This window comes from Lutra lutra, chromosome 5 (genome assembly GCF_902655055.1).
Source record: "Lutra lutra chromosome 5, mLutLut1.2, whole genome shotgun sequence".
NCBI lineage: Eukaryota > Metazoa > Chordata > Mammalia > Carnivora > Mustelidae > Lutra > Lutra lutra.
Genome location: NC_062282.1, coordinates 28,357,768 through 28,380,051, shown reverse-complemented (window position 1 = coordinate 28,380,051; position 22,284 = coordinate 28,357,768). Strand labels below are relative to the sequence as shown.

Below are 22,284 nucleotides of genomic sequence, written 5' to 3'. Positions count from 1 at the left end.
AGCTTGGCAACTAAAAAATGACTTGCTCATCATACCACACTGGTAAACACAAGACTGACCTAGCCTCTTGCCCAAGTCCTGAAGACCCAAGTAAGAAGACCTGCTTTGGTTCCTGTCCTACCTCATGTCCAAAATTAAAGAATCAGGAAGAACCTGGTGGTGTTACCAACAGAAAGCAAATATGCTCAATTTAATGGGACAATGGTGGCTTAATACGAGAACTTACAGGTTCATTCAAAAGTTACCTTTAGAAGTAAAAGATACATTTTTATGTATATAAGGATCAAATAATCAATTCTTATCTGCATACCTCCTTACAAAATAAACAGGATACAATAGTACAATGGTAAAAGATATATCTTGTTACCTGCCAATAAATAATGTTTTAATATTATAAATATTTTTTCATGTTACAAGTTCTTAATGTATTTAGTATAAAATACAACTTACTACCTTATTCAAAAGCCAAGGGCACATTAATATGGTATAAAGGAACTAAATTGTCCTTAATTTCAGTACAGATCTAAGTATTCTTATAAAGCACAGTTAATTCATATTTAATGAAGTAACAATTGCATGTCTATAGATCATATTGTATTACAGTTCATTTTTTGTACATTTGCTGCTCCTAGATGAACTCTGAGCTCATGAGAAAAGTATCCTATTATACTCCTCTCTGTCCTGGTGCCTCATAGTTCTGACAAATAGCTGATGTCTGCTCAACTTCAAATGATATGTTACGAAGTATGATACAGAGTAATTCTTTAAAAAAATTCACACAGAGAAATTGTTTATTTTATCAACTGGGGCTCAACATTTAGCTGTATTTTGTCACTAAGAGTCTTTGAGCAGAAACTGTGTAGCTACCAAAGCCTCAGTAAGATCAAATACAGAATTTAACTCTATTTATTAAGAATTAGTACAATTAAAAAAAAAGAAAAAGAAGAATTAGTACAATTAAGTACTTAAGAAAATTATGTGGCCTAACTTTTTAGATCATCCTTTAAAATTCTTACTATGTTTTTTCTCAAAAGTTTTTTAAAGATTTTTTTTAATTTATTTGACAGAGAGAGAGAGAGAGCGAGCGAGCACAAGTAGGCAGAGTGGCAGGCAGAGGGAGAGGAAGAAGCCAGCTCTCCACTAAGCCGGAAGCCTGATGTGGGGCTCGATCCCAGGACCCCGGGGGTCATGACCTGAGCCTAAGGCAGGCGCTTAACCCACTAATGCCACCCAGGCATCCCTCAAATGTGCTGTTTAAAATAATTAACTTTGGATTGTACATGGTTTAATATACTTAACGTGGTTTAATATACTTAACATGTTGTTACTCCTTTATTTATCAGTCTGTGCTCCACCCATCCATCTGCTGTCTCACTCCAATTAAGGTCTGAAGAAAGCTACATGGTATTTACTTGAATAAATATTCGTTTTCCTAGATATGGGTTTCTTGAGGGCAATAATTACGTTTTCTCTATATCTGTTTGTCAGGCCTCCACAGAGTTAATATTTGGGTGTGTTTGAATTACTAGTAATTGAAACTTTGACCAAATTTGTATATATTTAAAAAATAATTGCTAGGAAGGGTCTAAAGTAAATCTGTGGATTCAAGTATCAAATTATAGCAGGCAACAACCTCAGCTTAAAAAAAAAAGTAGCAGCTAGCATTTATTTATTATTTGTGTTAGAAAATAAAGACAAAGAACATGTGGGGGAAAAGCAGCCATGGGAGCTCTTGCATTGCTCTCACTGAGACAATGTTTCCTTCTTCCACAAAAGAAGAAAGATGTACTTTGTGGTGACATCCCTGAGGAACTGTTTCAGGAGCAGCCTGTGAAAGGGGCAGGGGCAGAAATTGTTCTTTATGGTCGACTTATGAGATTTTTGTGCTTTCTGGAATCAAATAGTGTGAAGTTTTTGAAAGAGCCCAGAAGATGCTTGATTCTAAGCTAAATTCTAAATTCTAGATTCTAAGCTAAAAATTCAGAATGAATGCAGTGATTGATAAAGGACTTAACAAAGGCCCTTACTATACCATAACTTTCATTTTCCTCAAAAGTTTGCTTTAGACCAGTGCTTCCCAACATTCTTTATCTGGGGCTATCAGAGAAAATGCTTTTTGTGCAGTATTCGGAGAGGGATTTGGAGTCCCAGGTGAAGCTTCACAATCCCTGGTGACTGGTCCAGGGAGTCTGGCTGCCCTAGGCCCTACCCTACTGCCCTAAGAATTGAAGTGAGGATGTCTATAGTTCATGGCCCTCCAGTGCTAAATCTCTGGCAAAACCAAGTGGAGGCTTCTGCAGAGAAAGGATCTGTGATAGACACTGCCATTTCCTTCCCCTTTTCCACAAAACAGAGCCCCAGGTTTATTCAGGAAAACAGTGTACCCAGCCCAAGCCTACATTTCCCAGCCTCCCATTCTGCTAAGTGTGGCCATGTGACCAAATTCTGGCCAATAAAATGTAAACACAAATGTAACCTGGGACTTGTGGGAAGGTTCTTAAAAGGAGCTATTTCAGCTATTTTAGATAACTACTTTTCCCCTATCTTCCTTCCTTATATCTCAAACATGGGCCAAATGGACAGAGCCCCAGGAGCCATCTCGTACTGTGAATATGAATGAAGGTACAAAAACCACAACAGAACAGGGGAGCTAAAGGAAAGCCTCAGTCCTTGGTGAGTTTGGAGCTCCAACAGATTCCCTGAGCTGCTTACAATCTGGTTTCTATTACAGGAGAGAAGTAAACCTCTATTTAATTTAACCTGCTCTTGTTTGGGGTTTCTAAAGCTAATTGATAGAGAGACTTAGGTTCAAGATGGGTTGGCAAAGCCAATAGCCATAAGCAGGGTGAAGTTTGAGCTGTATTGCACAGGATGATCTTTAAAATATTTAACAACTGAGGGCACCTGGGTGGCTCAGTGGGTTAAACCTTGCCTTCTGCTCAGATCGTGACTTCGGCTTCAGGTAATGACTTCGGCTTTAGGGTCCTGGTATCGAGCCCCGCATTAGGCTCTCTGCTTGGTGGGGAGCCTGCTTCTCCCTCTCTCTGCCTGACTCTCTGCCTACTTGTGATCTCTCTCTCTGTCAAATAAATTAAAAAACAAAACAAAACAAAAACAAAAACAAAAAAAAGTAAAAAAAAAACACAAACCAAATTTAACAACTGACATGGCAAAGATACTAATCAGTCAAAATGAGTGCTGGTGCAGGAATTACAGGCCACTGCTATGTTTGGTGTTAATGCTGGTTGCTAAATTGCATGGAAATTGAGGGGTCCCAGGAAAGGGATAGGCCACAGAGCAAGAGAGAATACTATTCACCTAAAGTAACAAAAGTATTTCAATATTTTAAGATGGTTGCTCTGGTAGATACCATCTACTTATTACTCCAGAGTGCATGGCAGGTGAGATGAGTGGAAGAAGAGTTGGAAGAAATCCGGTGGTTTCCTGGCCCAGGCGGGGATGAGGATAGTGGGGTTTGGGTAGTGGCTACTAGGTGGGTAGGCTTGGATTGTGTTTTCTTTAGCCTCGGGGCAGCACTGGTAAATAGCAGTGGGAATCAGAATAGGGCATCAAAAGTTTTTGCAGAGGGTAGAAGAAAATATAATGTATGTATTCTTCACTTTCCTTTATTTTCCTTCCACACCTGATTTCCTCACCACTTCTTCTTTTTCTTATTTCTCCTCATTTGACTCTGTTTCTTTCCCTCAGAAATATTAATATGGAACTGATTTATATAATTTGTGTCAGCTTTTCTACTTTAACAGAAATTAGTTCACATTCCATAAAATGTAAGTGAGCAGAATTTGGAAAGTTCCCATTTAAAAATGTGGAAGAATTCAAGTTGCTCCCACATATGCAGACCCTACTCAATTATCTTCTCTGAGTCAGTGACCCCTAATAGGAAAGAAAAGGGAGAGGATCTTTATCTTTAGGCAAATGAAGCCCATTAACCAGGCATTTTTTGAAATAAACTCACGGAGCTGACCATTTCAGTGACAGTTGCACTCATTCTACAGTTTTTTTTTATTGCTGGTCCCTATGCTAAATGCTGAGCATGCAACATGAAAGAAACCAATGAGCATCTAATAAAGACTTTATGACAAGGTTAAATTAGTGGTAACTTGAAACAATTTTTATAAATGCTCAAAAATTGTGTTAACTTAGGACAGTAAGCATAGCATAATAAAATCACTTCCCAACTCATAATAGTTCTCCTGGTCTTTACAAAAGTTGCTCATGATCAATCAACCTGAATTTTAGCTCATTTACTTTCTTTCACGTACTCTCTCTTTTTTTTTTTTTCACGTACTCTTTTTTTTTTTTTTTAAAGATTTTATTTATTTATTTGACAGAGATCACAAGCACGCAGAGAGGCAGGCAGAGAGACAGGAGGAAGCAGGCTCCCTGCTGAGCAGAGAGCCCGATGCGGGACTCGATCCCAGGACTCTGAGATAATAACCTGAGCCGAAGGCAGCGGCTTAACCCACTGAGCCACCCAGGCGCCCTTCACGTACTCTCTTAATGAAGCTTCTACAAGGTAAAAAGATTTTTGGAGCAGCTATTCCCCATAAACTATTTTTGAGTATTTAAACGCTACAGGTAGAACAGAAAGCAGTTCTGTGATTGTTAAAGGAATTCACATCTCACCTTTCTTTGGCCTGGAGATCCTTTTTTATTAAGGCTTCAAACTTCTTAATCTCATTAGCCACATCCTTTAAAGAAAATTCGTTATCAGTTTTCCATCTCTAAAAGCCACTGAAAATCTTCATTTACTGTATTCACTTTACAAATTTCCAAGGTTGTATTCACTACTATTTCAGGCTAATTAGGAGGTAAGGTATAAAAAGCTGCATTAATGAATACTTTTATAATTCTGGTTCATTATTTTTAGATTAGGCTAAATATACCTAAAAGAGTGTGAAAGCTGCCTTCTCTGAATCATTCCACTCACAGTTCTAGCTCTGAGAGTGCAACAAAGGCCATTTAATGAGAATGGAAATTATCAAAGAGTCTCAGGCCATGAATTTTTGTTTGTAATTCTTTTAAAGAAGAATAAGCATTTTGGGGGGGATATAAATACTTCTTCAAAAATTATTATCTTGCATGTCTTAAACATTTCTTGTGCAACCTTATTTATACTATTAATTTGCTCTCTGAATATTAGTTTAGCTCATCCTTCATCTACTGTAAATCCTTATTAATAAACTTTAACCATCTGAGAGAAATATAAGAATTAAATACTTTTCTAAAATTTGGATCTGAAAAAAAACCTCTATGAGTAATTTTCTTTAGAATACAAGTACAAGATATTTTTTAAATATTAACAAATAAAGAAATGTGGATTAACATAAAATGTATTGGATTTAGATATCAGAGAGACCTGCAATCTCTGCTTTACTATCCTCAGTACTAGAGTGAAACATGGCAGCTTTCTGAGTCTCAGTTTCCTTATTTAGAAATTGCGGGAGTAATACCCTACTTAGAGAGTTATTTACAAATGAAAGATAATGTAAATTTGCCAACCCACAGGCTGACATATAGCAAATCCTCAATAAATGGTAGCTGTTATTCTTTTCCTTAGGTCCCAGGAGAGAATATCATCAAATAAAGACTGGAGCAGTATGCAATGTAGGCTGCAGGAATTAGTATCAAAATGTAGTATTGCTCCACTATGAAATAGAAGCAGATGGTATCCTACTGGAATGACTGACAGCTGGTATGGTCTAATAAAATACCACTAGCGTAGGTATCTTAAATTTACACATACTGATAGCAAGCAAACCACTTAACATTTCTGGTACTCATAGAAAAATAGTGCAGCATGGTGAGAAGGAACTGAGTAAAACATATAGTAGGAATGGCATATGTACGGTATGTGTACCTTGATTGACACCTCTGTACCCATGGTGATTGTGACCCATCACAGCAGTACCATTCTAGAATATTTTTGTAGTGACCACAGAATCCTCAACACAGGAGTCCAGATTGGTACTGTCATTTAACATGAGTTTCTTATCCCTGACCTACAGCTACATTCTCTCATTCTGAGCAAATAACAGTATAATATGGATTAGATATGCACACAGTGAAGGGGTTTTGAATGAGAAGGAACAATGCCACCAATAATTTGAAAAGGAACTAAGAAGTTGGGGGCAATCTCTATGTTTTAGAGAAAGATCTTTCTTTCATTAAGATTAACACAACACCCAATTAAAGGATTATCACTTACCTCTGCCTCTTTTTTCTTTTTCATCATTTTTTGGGCCTCAAGTGCTCTCAAAGTACGATTTGATGCAGGTTTAGGAATCTGTATGATAGCTGCTTGGATTTTGGCCATTATTTCATTTTGTCGTCTTCTGTTCAAGCGTTGCTAAATATCCCATAGATGTTTAGTTATTCCACTCATCAGAAAAATAGGCTATGTTACACACTCACAGGTACACATATATACATTTCTCAGAACTCAGCAATTTACCAATGGAGTGGGTGTCACAAACATGTAATGTTAGAAAGCAGGTATCAATATGACTCATTTAGAAAAGTATGATATTAAAACACAATTGGGGGGGGCACCTGGGTGGCTCAGTCTGTTAAGCATCTGTCTTCAGCTCTGGTCATGATCCCAGGATCTTGGGATCGAGCCCCACGTGGGGCACTCTGCTCAGTGGGGAGCCTGCTTCTCCCTATCTGCCTGCCAGCTGCTCCCCAGCTTGTGCTCTCTCTCTCTCTTTGTGTCAAATAAATAAATAAATACATCTTTAAAAAACACACACATACATGATTTTGGAATCCTCAGATTATGCCTATCAGATGTGTGCATCTTCATTCTAGGTGATGGCACTGAAAGAATAATAAAGGTGCCTCAGATACAAAGAAGAATATCATTCTTTCCCAATTCTACCTTCTGACCTACCCAATAATGTAAAGAGAAAATTCTGTCTCTAAAGATGACTTGAAGAGAAAATTCCATCTGGGAGATGGTCTTTAGGAGGTCTTCTGGGGAATCCAGGAGATATGACAAACTTCCCCCAAACTCAGTCACAGCTAAAAAATGAACTCAGAGGCTACTTCAAATACTGAATTAAATACTGAATTATGTGATACCATTATTAGATCATCTCTTCTCTACCTGGGAGTATTTATTTTAAGTAGAACACAAGCATAAATGAAAGCAAAAAAAGAAATCGTGAAAATCAGACAAAATATTTTAAAGATTAGATGATTTATGAAGTAACATGTAAAACTAATCATGATTTTACTACTAAGTATTATATTAGAGTTAATAAGATCGTTTTTTCCTATATCCAAAGAAACTTTAACCACTAAAAAGTGAAAAATTATAAATAACTTAAAATTTTTCTTCATTTTACTTTCCAAAATATAACTTTTCATATTGTTGTAATATGTTGATCTTTCCTTCTCAAGAAAACCAGGAAGACATAGGCTCTCCCTATTTGCTCCCTGCAATTTTTTTTTTTTTTTTTTTTTTTTTTTTTTTGTTATATGTGAGAGAGAGAACAAAAGCTGGTGGCTGGGGAGAAGGAAAGAGGAACAGAGAGAGAGGGAGAGAATGTTAAGTAGACTGCAGGCCCAGCACGGAACCCACTGTGGGGCTTGAGCTCATGACTCTGAGATCATGACCTGAGCTGAAATCAAGAGTCAGATGTTTGACTAAGACACCCAGGTTCCCCTGCTTCCTATCATTTTTAACATAATTTATTTAATATTTAATGGTTTCATATTTCCTTTTTCCCAACTTTCTTTGGACTCTTTCTGCATTACACTTAGCACATCAAAGTCAGATGGGCTGGTTCCTTAAAAATTAAGAGTCCCAGCACTTGGTCTTTACTTAAACACTGCTTTAGGAGTGCCTTGTTGCCTTGCCATGCAATGCAAGAGGGGAAGCACAGTGCTTTATCTACTCTCTGGCAAGTAATGAGATCATAAGATCCTCCAGAATTTGTCTCTCATCTTTCCCTCCCCTCTCCACAGGGGGCTGACTATATTCAGGATGTGTCCATTTCTTATCATTTTAAATATATGAATTTAAAAAGTGATTTGTAGTGCAAGGAGAAGAACTATAATTATTTTGCCCATAGTTTACACATTCCATATACATAGTCACCTGAAATTCTCTTGAAAATCTTTAATGATTCCTCACACCATCATGTTCTCATGTACTTAAAGGCATAGGAGATCATTAAAGGTTTTCAGAGAAATTTGAGAAGCAGTGGGGAGTTAGTTAAAGCAAGAAGTACCAGAAAGAAGGCAATAGATGTTTAAGGGGTTTGGAAAAGAAAGAAAGAAGGATATCACCTCAAACTACAAGGACGAGAGAAATGAGGCAGGACAGAAAGATCAAGGGATTGCAAAAGAGGGAACTCAGAGGGGGAATGCCCACTCTACATCCCTTAGTGGGGGCAACCATCATAAGCCTTCACTGGAGTGGTTAGTTGCAAACCCCTACCGCTGACCCATGTGAAGCATTAATTTCTACCGGACAACCTAAAAAAAGATCAAGTTGTCCTGCCACTCCAGAGAATGGCAGTTCTAGTTCCTGGTCACAAGGAGAGGTGAGGGCAGGAGTGGGAATGGAACAAAGGGGAGAGTAAGGTAGAGAAAGGTGAGAGCAGGGTGGAGCATGAGTCAAAGTAACACACAACTTATGCTACATTAATGCTTATGCAATGTGTACTATAGGCATAAATTCCAAACAGTCTCTATGCTTTAATGAATTTCTGGAAAAATCATACTATAAAACCTTTTCAATATTAAAAGGTCTTTGTTCTTCCTTGAGCTTTTGAAATTTTTCAAGTTTCTCAAAATGCATGTGGACAAGATCTTCTTTCATTCATTTATATTTTTCTTGAAACCTGTGTGTAACCCACATCAGATTGAAATCTGAAACCTGATACAGGTTTCTAAGTCCCTAAATGGAGAAAGCAGTTCAAAGGATTTCATTATTAGAAAATAAAAAGTATAGTCATTAAAAGCACACATAAAATTTGTCTTCAAAATAAAATTTCTATGAATTACTCTTGTTGATGGTTAAAATAAATTCAAGCCCCATACTAGTCACTCAGATCTTTAATTTACATGAAAACAATAAAAACATGTTTGAATTCTTTCTTATAAAATAGTTTCAAATATATTTCTATATTTTTTGCTCTGGGTTTAATTTTTATTTTTTTCTGAGTTTAATTTTTAATGAATGGCATTTGAATTCTTAGAGAAGTACATTTTCATAAAAATAATTTCATAAAACCAATTCAACATATAAGAGATAATATGAGAGCCAGATTCTCTCCATAACTTAAGCTACTTCCTAGTAAAAAGTGAAGAAACATTAAAACTTCCAGGCCATTGGAAATGAGAGTCTAAGATTGTAAGAAAATGAACCTCAAAGATGATTATAAAATGGGGAACAGAGTAATAGGGCTAATGGAATTAAGTAAAACTTTTATAACCAAAAGTAATCTCCTTAAAAGCTGAAGACTTATTAAAGTTTTTTTCAAATGGAACTGTTGCTCAAACCATTTTTGGTCCTTGTCTTCTAAAGCCACCTAAGCAGATATGGGCACTTACTCAGAAGATCTCTTAAGGACCTTTCAGCTGACTTTAAGCCCTTACTCACCTTCCTGCTTTTTTTCATTATTAAAAATGGCCTGGCCTCCATCTCCACAGAGGCAACAAAAGTGTAAAGTCCCTGAACATCCTACTTCTCTACTTCAACATATGTCTATATCTTATCTTATATCTTTATTATCCCTCCCTTACCCAGGAAATACCCTCTGAGATATAACATAGCCCACGGTTAAGTGTGTGGCTCTAGAGTCACTCTGCCTAGCTTTGTTGCAACTTTATCACTTATTTGCTGCATTAAGTTGAGCAAGTTACTTAACTCCTCTGCTCCTTAGTTTCATCATCTGTAAAGTGGGAATAATAAAAGATAGGTATCTTATAAGGCTATTGTGAAGATCAGAGGACATAATATATATATATATATATATATATATATATATATATATATATATACCTGGAACCAGGCTTTGCATCTTGCTCTGCACAATCAATAAATTTTAGTCATTACTATAATTATGTAAGACACCTGCATTTTCTTCTACCTGCTTTCAGAGAAAAAGGCATGTCTAGTTCTTTCTTAAGATACCTCCTCCTCCACCTGGACCATCAGCTGCATCCTCCTTTCTTTCCCAGAGGACCTTGGCTCCTACACCAGTCATCTCCTGCCCCTGGTTCTTTTTCTCAACTGGCCAGCTGTCCCACTTTCTATGCCCATAAAGGAAACAAATAACGGCACACTGCTCGTGCGCTTCTCTCCTGCAGCCACTGTTCGCTTCTCTTCTCTTTCACCTCCACATTCCTTGAATGAACAGTCTATGCTCCCATCTGCCTCATCTCAATTTACTCTTCAACTCTCAACATTCCACACTACTCCACTGAAATATTTTTCTCTCCCAAGAATGGAAGCTCTAAATGGGTGGGGACTTTTCTTGTGTTGATTGTAGTGCAATTGCCTGACATAAAATAGGAGCCCAATTAATATTGTTCAACGAATGAATGATTGACTCTGGGAGGTCACCATGGCCAACATTAAACACAATGGTTTCTTGTTGGCCTCAACTACACAACTCTTACAGCTTTTGTTCCTGTTGACTGTGTTACACTTCACAAAGAATTTTCTCATATATTGTTTCCTTAAAATTATATACATATTAAAAAAAAAAAAGCCTAACTCTGAGGCAGGTAGAGATACTCAATCTTATTTCAGCTGCTGGGAAAATGGAGGTTAAGAGTATTCCAGGGATTGGCCCAAAGTTACTCAGCTTTGCAAGTGAAGGGGGCAGAAGGCAAGACCAAGTTCTTTGGTTGTAACCTTAATCTAATTTCCAGCTTTCTTGGGTGCTGAGCTCCTTCTGCCACTGGGCTCATAAGATTGTCTGCTAAGAATAGACAAATATAAAAGTGGAGATGGCCCTCACATCTATTATGTCACTATGTCTTCAGAAGTTCAATTTAAACATTTAATTATTTCCATTTCTATTTAATGCATTGGGTCAGTGCAACACTCCCCATTATCCTAGAGGCCTGGGAAAGTTAATGTACTTCATTTGCCGTCAGGAAACAGCAACGGGAACTGGAGAGAATTGTCAACTAAAAAGTTGTATCAACTAATCAAAACACAATGAATATTTGCAGTGTTGAAAGCATTCTATCAGGCATATTCCTTGAATTTGAGGGACTAAAAATCTTGTGAGGCCGTATGACAGATTAATCATGAAAGTTAGCCAGAGTATGAGCAGCAGGAGGCTATCACCGGAGAGTGGAAACTACCCATGCCCTAGGAGTTCCACAGGAAGAATCCATGTGTGTTGGGAAGGCTGCACAGCAGTGGATGGAGAAGAGTTTGTGGGAAGGAGCGAGATGAAAAGTGTGAGCTTAGGTGAAAGGGAGAGAAAAGCAGAAATGTACAAGAGCTATTTAAGGACAGGTGGGGGATCAGTGAAGAAAAAACTAAGACTCAGGATGCCTGGGTGGCTCAGTTGGTTAAGTGTTTGCCTTCAGCTCAGGTCATGATCCCAGTGTCCTGGGATGGAGTCCCAGATCGGGCTCCTTGCTCAGCGGGGAGCCTGCTTCTGCCTCCGCTTCTGTGCTCTCTCTCTCTGACAAAAAAAAATAAATAAAATCCTCTAAAAAAAAGAAAGAAAAAACAAAGACTTTATGCTGAAGACTATGAAGAAACAGAGAAAGACAGATTGAGACCATTTAGTGAAAGATTTTGAATGTCAGTCCAGTAAAATGGCAGGCTTCTGAGCAAAAGGGCCCAGTGCAACTGGAATTTAGCAAAGATTCATCTAGCCATTGATTGACCTCTGGTGGAAGGCTAGAAGACCAGGAGATGTGTTAGACATGTTGCTGCAGTGTTCACGCAGGGGTCTGAGCAGACAGGGCCAGAAATGGAAAGAGAGGAGCAAGGCATAAAAACACTGCAAATTAGGAACATACAGAATTTGATAAACTGTTGGTAATGTGGATAGGATGGAGGGAGGCATCAAAAATGGATAAATGAATTGAAAACATTAATATAAATCAAAATCCAAGTATGACCAAGAACATACATAAGGGACATAGCTACCCAATGGTGCTTCTTTGAGCAGCCAATGTTATTGTCATTTTACTTTCCCGAGTCTTACATTGTGATACGTTTATGTTTCTTTGTGCACTTACGTCTCGAAAAGCCTCACTTTTCATACTTTGCTGTCTGACGTTTGTCGGGGGTTGTATGGATTGTATTTCCACTCTAGTCAGCCCACTTTTCTTCTTTTTCTGAAGAACAATGTACAACTGATACAAAAGTTTGGTTGCCGCCCCAGGCTTTTCCGTGATGATATTGTGGGCCACGTTCTGATCAAACTGCACACCCAGAAGGTGAAGCGTTGGCTCCAAGCGAGAAAAATTATTAAGTTTGGCATTTGAAACTCTAGGCATTAAAACAGTTTCCACAATTAGACACTGGCACTGAATTAGAGACAACAAATATCAGAGGCATCATCATGATCTAATATGAATTATTGCATATTCTTTTCAATATACCACTCCTCTCTAAAACCACTCAATCATGTAACTACATTGAGATATTCTACTTCCCTGAATTCCTCCCATTTATTTCTCTGGAATGATATATCTAAAGCTGATTTTGTACGTTTTTCTGCTTAAATGCATGCTAGAATTTTTACAAGAGGTCAAAACAAAAACAGATAACTAAGTGCTTTCTTCTACACGGAAAAACAACTATGGTTTTGAAAAATATTTTACTCAGAGGGAAAAACTGTAATTTAAATTTCCATATTGTTAAATGACATTATTACAGGAGTCTGAAAATAGCCCTAAATGTTTCACTGATGACTTTAACAGTGATCCTCCTACGCGCCATCAGAAATCTTTCACTAAATAATATTAGCTATGCAATCACACTAATTATATCATCTTCACTCAAATAGCATGGAGGACAAGGGGAGATGGAGAGGAGAAGGGAGTTGAGGGAAATTGGAAGGGGAGGTGAACCATGAGAGACTATGGACTCTGAAAAACAATCTGAGGGTTTTGAAGGGGTGGGGGGTGGGAGGTTGGGGGAACCAGGTGGTGGGTATTGGAGAGGGCACGGATTGCATGGAGCACTGGGTGTGGTACAAAAACAATGAATACTGTTACGCTGAAAATAAATTAAAAAAAATAATGTAAAAAAATATAAAAAAATAAAGATGAGGTGTTGGTATGAAAAAAATTATATTACTACTTTAATCAGTAAAGACTTTCTAATTTTAAGTTAATGCTGAGTCACCTATGAACTTTAAATACGTTTATTAAACTTACAAAGATGAATAGGGTGCAGTCCCTGCCCTTGCGGGGTTCACAGCAGGGAAAACAGATGAGCAAACAAGAAGTGGTAAATTGAGGTCAGTGTTAGAATACAGGTCTCAAATAATCTAGGGCTGTTAATAAGCCGTGAATCCAGTGACAGAAGGATAATATTGGGGGCATTTTCAATTCCTGTGCCTTTCCATGTTCCAACTAGAAGCAAATACCAATTTTAACCACTGGCCTATGTCCTCCTTACTTTAACTTCCTAACATTCAGTCACATTCTTTCATGGAAAAAAATATACTGAATATACTCATATATAAGTGAAAGTCCTACCCTTCCCCCTCCAAAAAAAAAACCAAAACAACAACAAAAAAAAAACGATACCTTAGAAAAGAGGGGTTGGGCACATATTGGGTAGAATTCCTGATAATAGGGTTAGTCATTCAGTAACTTCATTTTGGACTATAAAATTATTTGGGGATGATACAATGATCTTCATGTCCTCAGTTAAGTTTTTAGAAGTTTATAGAGATTGCTTCACACTTAAAATTTATATACTGTTGCTAGTATCCTGTTTCTCCAGAGGTTACTGTTTTTGTTTTTTGTTTTATATTACAGATATCACTGATAATCTGATGAGAGCCATGGCACCTATTCCACAGGAAAGAAAACACATACTCGGGCACAGACACGAAATGTGTATGCCTTTTCAGATGTTTGTGAACCTCCTAAAATGTAGCCTAAAAGTGCCCATTCACTGAAAATTAAAAAACCCATGGTGCAAAAGGAGGTGGGCCTGAGGGACTCTATGAATGATTTCTAAATATAAATGAGGAGTCAATATCATGGGAAGGCCAATGTCAACAAAAACAGTGATGCAACAACTTAAATTCCTCTTCCAGGTATATGGTGTCATTTACTGTCCTATTTCCTCTGTTTACTATTATTGTTTTAACAGAAATATTTGGTAATGTGTACCTGGCATATTAAACTATATCAATAAGCTTTGAATAAAATATTTTAAATTAATAAAAAAGAAGCAAGTCACAGAGGTCATGAGAAGAAATAATGAATGCTACAGGAAATCTCACAACAAGAGTAAACATTTTTTTAGGTCTTCTTATGTCCAGGTTTGCAGTTTTTTCCTCCTCAAGTAACCTTAAAGTTTGACGTAACACACACCTGCCTAAAACGAGGCAGGTGAAGCAGACCATGTTTGAAAAGTATGACTCTAAAAGGCCAGTGAGATCCATGACTTGTGCTTGCCTTCCCTGGACAGATCCCTGACACCCAGTCTCACTCTGCCATCACAGTTACTCTTCCACGCCCTCCCTATCCTCAAAGTCCCATGTCTTGTCCACCACACATATTTGGACAGATGGCCAGAGAGGCACTCATCAGAGCTTTGTCCTGGGTCATAATCTAGGGCTACAGAGATGAGGGGCATCAAAATTCTGGGGGGAAAATCCAAAAGCAAACACTATCCATTTCCAGATGTTATCAGAACCGAGCCCAGCACCCAGTAAGAATGGAGAATGTAGTGCTGTATCCCATAACCATAAGACCAAAAGCTGAGCCAAAATCAAGAGTCAGATGCATAACTGACTGAGTCAGGTAGGTGCTCCCATTCTTAGGATTTTTTAAATTGTCTTAAGTATCTGATACTTATAGTTCTTATTTGCCCAGAAATTATCTATCTTCTCTCCTCCTTGTCACCTGATGAGGGAACACATCTTACAAGGTAAGTAGAAGCTGTTCCCCCAGTAATATCCATGCTCCTTTACTTTTTATTATTTTATCCTATTAATCTCTAAGGCAAATAGTTTCAGTTACAAGCAACACTTATATTTTAAACTAAAAAAACTAAAAATATTTGACAAAATCCCCATATCATGAGCCCTAGCGTTACATATCTGCCTAAAAAATAGGTTTTTCCTATTCCTAAATAGGATCCTTTTCCTATATAGGATCCTATATAGGAATATATAGGAATATCCTATTCCTAAATAGGATCCTATTCCTAAATAGGATCCTTTTCCCCACAAAGTACACTTTTACAAAAGTCATATCCATGCATATACTGATCCTTCTTTAGAAAACCATGTGCCCTGGGAAAAATAGTATGTTGTTCCAAGAATTCAAGATGGATGGAATTTGTTTGTCAGAACAAGTAGGTCCCTCTTCTCACATTAAGGAATACAGTAATTCTCAGTGGCATAAAGTTAGTTCTTTGCAGTGGGTGAAAAGCAGGGCTGTTACACATGATGCTATTCAGGGCACACCCCTGTCCAAAGGTGGGGCAATGGTGTGAATCTACCTTGTGCTCAGCTTGTCATGTCTTGTCCCTGATGTGAGGCTATTTCATACAAAAAGGGGTTCCTCTCCTTAGCACAAAGGCCTCTCTGTTCACTGAGACCTGTGTCTTCACAGTTGTGTCCAGCCAGATGAGGCCCCTTTTTCCATTTAACACAAAGGGCCTCTATGGCCCTACTGACATCAGTTTAGTCTACCTGAAATACTACATACATCATCTGGTCAGAATGGTGCTTTTAAGTCTTCTAAACAGGTATACTTTCTAAAATCATTCATTTTTTCAATGAGAAACATAATTGTGTGCAGCTGGGACAATGCTTGAACCACAGGGAATACACACACAGAAACATACTCCACAACTTTCAAGAACTGTAATTTAAAACAACAGTGAGCTATCACTATACTCCTATCAGAATGGCCAGAATCCAAAACACTGACAACGCTAAAATGTTGGTGAGGATGTGAAGTCACATGAACTCTCATTCATTCATTGCTGGGAGGAATGCTAAAGGGTATAGCCACTTTGGGAAACAGTTCATTGGTTTCCTCCAAAACTAAACATACTTTTACCATCTGATCCAGTAATTGTGCCCCTGTTTATTTACCCAAAGGAGATGAAATTTTATGTCCACATAAAACCCGCACATGGATGTTTACAGCAGCTTTACTTATGATTGCTAAAACTTGGAAGCAACCAAGATGTCCTTCAGCAGGTGAATGGATAATCAACTGTGGCCCATCCAGACAATGAAAAACGATTCAGTGCTAAAAAGAAATGAGCTACCAAGCCATGAGAAGATATGGAGGAAATTTAAATGCATATTTCTAAGTGAAAGAAGCCATAAGTTCCAACCATGTGACATTCTGTAAGAGACAAAACTATAAAGATAGTAAAAAAAAAAAAAATCAGTAGTTGCCAGGGTTGAGGTAAGGGAGAATGACTGATAGAGCATAGAGGATTTAGGGCAACGCAAATACTACGTATGGATACTATAATGGTAGATACAAGTCATTCTACATTTGTCCAAACCCATAGAATGTACAACCCCAAGAATGAACCCAAAAGTAAACTATTTACTTTGAGTGAACACGTATCATTATAGGTTCATCAGCAGTAACAAATTCACCCTCTGGTTGGGGAGTGGATACTAAGGACGCTATGAATGTGTCAGAGGAGGGAGTTAATAGGGAATCTCTGTCCCTTCTTCTCAATTTTTCTATCACTCTGAAACTGCTTTAAAAAGTAAAATTTAAGGGCGCCTGGGTGGTTCCGTTGGTTAAGCGACTGCCTTCAGCTCAGGTCATGATCCCTGGGTCCTGGGATCAAGTCCCACATCCGGCTCCCTACTCAGCAGAGAGCCCACTTTTCCCGCTCACTCTCTCTCTGCCTACTTGTGCTCTCAATCTATCTCATTCTCTCTCTCTCAAATAAATAAAATATTTAAAAAAATAAAAAGTAAAATTTAAAAGAAAATAGGCAAGGGTTGTATAACATTTCACCAGTGAAGCAAAACAAATGACTGATAAGCACATGAAAAGAGGCTCACCATCATTACTCATTAGGGAAATGCAAATCAAAATCACAAAGAGATACTGCTTAATACTGACTAGACAACTATAATCAAAAAGACCCTAACAAGCATTGATGAACATGTGGAAAAACCGAAACCTTCATATGTTACTAGCGTAACTGTAAATGATAACAGGCACTTTGCAAAGCAATTCGGTTTACAAAATTGTAAACATAGATCATGTAACCCAACTATTTCACTCCTAGGTGAATTTCACACCCAAGAGGAATGAAAACATTTCCATGTGAAAACGCAATGGTCATAACAGCGTTGTTCAGAATAACTGATGACTCGTATCCACCAATTAATGAATTAATAAATGAAATGTGATATATCCAATTGAAATTATTCATCAAATAAATAGGAATTAAGAAGTACTGATACAAGCTACAACATGGATAAACCTTAAAAACAGTATCCTAAGTGGAAGGAGCCAATCACAAAATACACATATTATATGATCCCACTAATGTGAAATGCATAAAGTAGGCAAATCCTTAGAGACAGAAAATAGATAAGTGGGTACCAGGGGCCAGGTGGTTAGTGGTCATGGTTGTGAATACACTAAATATGTAAATATGCTTAAAACCACTGAATTATATGCTTTAAACTGGTAAATCACCATCTGTGAATTAGATCTCAACATAGTTGCTACAAACCAAAAATATTACAGGGTTTTGTCTTGTTATGTTTTGTTTTTTGCCAGGATACTGTAAGTTGCTTCATTTCTCTTAAAAGAAAGAAGAACCAATTAACAAAATTGTAGCTCACTATCCCTTAACTTTGGAAGCTAAACCCATTCAAATGCCAAAGGAATTGACCCTTTTTAGGAAAGAATTTATCTCACAAACCTGCTTTCTGAAAATTCCGAAAAATCACCCTGAAGTTCAAACTTGTACAGAATTTCTCCAATTAGATAACCATTGGAAAAAGCCTTTGCAAATGACTTGGGACCTAAATTTTGAAACATAAAGATAAAGAAGTAAATTATAGCGTTCTATATAAAGCACAATTATTTTCATTATATATGCATAGAGTGAAACTCCATAACTTAACTTGAACTCAAAATGCCATGAAAATACTTCTAGAAACATCTTTTAATAATCAAATAAAAAGACTGAAGTTTAACAGATAATATGTTCTAAAGATTCTTAAATATATAAATCGATACTTGAAGATATATGAAATTTTGAAAGAAACACAACTTTTGACCAAATTAAACAAAATACAACCAATAAAATCCTAAACAACCTGAGATCTAAAGTCAAGCCTTCAATTTATTTTACAAAATATGCTCTAATATGTTAGTTATCAGTACAATCTAGGGATGTTGATAGCATATTCTAGCCAAATAAGGTGCAATCTAACTTTAGTATACTTTAAGACTAAATTTTAACATTTTTACAACAGAAATTTTACAAAAACCATCTATCTGCACCCTCTCAAACAAACAAACAAAAAAAAATTACTGAACATAATCAGGCTTTCCCTTGGTAGTTCCAGGGGTTACTCTGATCTAGTTGTCTCGAGCAATGACAGAGATAACCCAGAGGAAAACAGTTTGGAGCCAGGGACATCTGCGTTGGAATCGTGACTCTGCCCCTTACTAGCTGTGCGACCTCTGGCAAGCTGCGTAACCTCCCTGAGTTCCTGTCTCTTCATCTCTACAACAGAGATAACCATATCTTTAACTCTCCTGAGGAGCCATTTTAAAGATTAGAGGTAATGTATGAGAATTGCTTGGTACCATACCTGCTACAGAACAAGCACATAATGGTAGGTGCAGAAAAAAATGTGTTAATAAAATTTGCTTTTTAAAAAATGTCCTTAGTGGTGGGTCACTTGCATTTTTCTTAAAAAGCGATGGATATTGGGTTATTTATTATTCAAGGATTATATGCAAAGTTGATACAAAAAATAAATTATGCTATCATAGGACAAAGCTATCATCTCTCAAATGATTCTAAAACCTCCCAAAACCTTCAACATGTTTCTGTCAGGGTCCTTTAGGCAATAGCTGTCCAAACACTATATATCACTGAGGTATTGCAAGCTCTTTTATACCAGATTATCCACTTTTATCTATTTTACCAGTAATAAAGTGGCTAATTGATTATGAAGAAATAACGTCTCTTTATGATCTGTAGAGATGGTACTTGGTGTGTGGTTGCCTGCAGTGGGGGGTGGTGGGCAGTGGTGTTGGTGAGTCACTCCACAAGGTCACTGCCCAGAGGCCTTACTTGGCATTCCACATATTCTCATAAGAATATTCTTGCATATCTGATACCAGCCCACAATTTTGCCCAAAGCTCTCCTAATATTTGTTCTCAAAATATTTTATACTCCTAATAATACTGCAATTCTCAGGTTGAATCAATACATAATAAAATAATTAAAAAGGATGTCAACTACACCATTAACTCTATCTACTTAGGATGAACTCCAGAACCATTCAGCATCAGAATCTACTGACTGTGTTTCTTGACATCAGATAGTAGTAGTATCTGAAGCCACTGAAATCCAAATGGCTCCTTCCATGTCCAAAGGGCAGAGGTGTGCTAGCTCCTCCTCCTGAGTCATTGTTGCTTCCTCTTTTCCTCAAAGACCAGACACTATTGGCCACCGGTGCTGTCCTGGTGTTGGTGGCCTTTACTGTCCTTACTGTGACACCTGGGCTGCTCTCCACTGTATCTTGTACTTCTTCTGTCACTGCTTCCTTCTTTCTGGGTTGTTTTTTTCCCCATTTCCTCTTCTCTAGACCACCTTTATTTTCCTCTCAGCTTTCTGAGGAGCCATTTGACATACTATGGGTATTGTCAGACTATGGGTATCTATTCACAGTCTAAAGACTATTGCTTTGCATTCAGAAGCTGTTGGTCTGCCACCTTCATGTAGTCCACTCCTCCTCCCCCTCCCTCTGGATTTTGCACTATGTCTGCTCTTCCTTTGAATGCCTGAAGTCTAGCCCATGAATAACAAGGGAATATCAGTATCCCATTCTGTCACCCTCCATGTAGTAGGCAAAGGGCCTTTAGTAAATGGTTTGCTACACAAAGGTCAAAGAAAAATAAAATAATAATCCACTTCCTTTGAAATGCATGATGTATTAATAAGGCAATTCTGGTATGAGTAAAATAGAGGCATTTGTGGCTATAAAGGTCAAAGAACAGCAAACAGTTATTATCTCATTGTCAAATAGTTTCCTACAGAGGGGGAGGAGTCAAGATGGCAGAGAAGTAACAGGCTGAGATGAAATCAGGTAGCAGGAGATCAGCTAGATAGCTTATAAAACCATTCCGAACACCTACAAATCCAACAGGAGATCGAAGAGAAGAAGAGCAACAATTCTAGAAACAGAAAATCGACCACTTTCTGAAAGGTAGGACCAGCAAAGAAGTGAATCCAAAGTGACGAGAAGATAGACCGCAGTGGGAGGGGCCAGCTCCTGGCAAGCGGCGGAACAATGGAGCACAAAATCAGGACTTTTAAAAGTCTGTTGGGGTGCCTGGGTGGCTCAGTGGGTTAGAGCCTCTGCCTTCAGCTCAGGTCAAGGTCCCAGAACCCCCCCCAGGTTGAGCCCCGCGTCGGGCTCTCTGCTCAGCAGGGAGCCTGCTTCCTCCTCTCTCTCTGCTGCCTTTCTGCCTACTTGTGATCTCTGTCTGTCAAATAAATAAATAAAATATTTAAAAAAAAAAAGTCTGTTTCACTGAGGGACACCGCTCCAGAAGCTAAACTGGGATGAAGCCCACGCGGGGTCAGTGTGGCCCCAGTTCCCACAGGGTCACAGAGGGATTGGGGGTATCTGAGTGTTGCAGAGCTCGCAGGTATTAGAGTGGGGAATCTGGCTAGAGACAGAGCTGAGGAGTGAGCTCACATCTTGGGGTTACCTTGAACTGAAACCCGTGACACACGCCACTGCTCTGTGAGTGTGGTCCCCACAATATCTGGGGAGACTGCCCCGGATGAGCTCAGGGATCTAAGGGGTTCTGAGACTCCAGGTGGAGCTGTGTGCTAGAGACAGAGATGCGTGGTCACAGGCTGGGTGAGCTCAGAGCACAGCTGGCGGCCAGGGAGACGGGAGTGATTGAGCACTTTTCTCTGAGGGCAGACTGAGGAGTGGGGCCCTGAGCTCTTGGGTCCTCCAGGCCAGAGATTAGGAGGCCGCCATTTTGATTCCCGTCCTCCGGAACTCTACGGAAAGTGTTCAGGGAACAAAAGCTCCTGAAAGTGGAACCTGAGCGGATTACTTAGCCCGTCCCCTGGTAAGGGTGGTGCAATTCCGCCTTGGGTAAAGACACTTGAGAATCACTACAACAGGCCCCTCTCCCAGAAGATCAACAAGAAATCCAGCCAAGACCAAGTTCACTTACCAAGGAGAACAGTGGAATTCCAGACGAGGAGAAAGCAAAGCATGGAATTCATGGCTTTCTTCCCATGATTCTTTAGTCTTGCAGTTAATTAATTTTTTTAATTTTATTTTCTTTCATCTGCTAAATTTTTTAACTTTTACCCTTTCCTCTTTTAACGTTTTTTAATTAGTTTATCTTAACAATATCTTTCATAAAAAAAATAATCTTTTTTGCACCTTCATTATTATAGTCATACTTTATCCTTCATTGTAACTAACTTTATTTTTTGTATACACATAGGGTTTTTTCTTCTAAAAAATGTGGGGTACAACTTCTTCTAATAGATCAAAATATACCCTAAATCTAGCTCTGGGCTTGTTCTAGTCTCCAGCCTGAGCAAATTCTCTCCACTTTCTTTTTCTTTATTTTGCTGAACAACTTACTTTATCAACTCCTTTTTTAGAAATTAAAATTTTTTTTTCATCTTTATAGGCATATTCCATCCATTCATTGTGTTTATCATTATATATGTTTTTCATTCTTTAAAATTTTGGGAGGTAGTTTCTTCTAGGAGACCAAAATACTGCCAAAATTAAGTGGGTGACCCTTTTCTAGCCACCAGTCTAATATATATATATATATGTGTGTGTGTGTGTGTGTGTGTATTT

General features: G+C 38.1%; 1 protein-coding gene across 1 annotated transcript in view; it reads right to left on the bottom strand.

Annotated features, from left to right (window-relative positions):
- SPEF2 (sperm flagellar 2) overlaps positions 1-22,284 on the bottom strand; it is a 172,170-nt gene that overhangs the window by 135,882 nt on the left and 14,004 nt on the right. Inside the window, 5 exon segments of the mRNA XM_047731556.1 lie at positions 4,648-4,712; positions 6,230-6,370; positions 8,762-8,929; positions 12,247-12,499; positions 18,119-18,221. Coding sequence (XP_047587512.1) covers positions 4,648-4,712; positions 6,230-6,370; positions 8,762-8,929; positions 12,247-12,499; positions 18,119-18,221 — 730 coding nt within the window.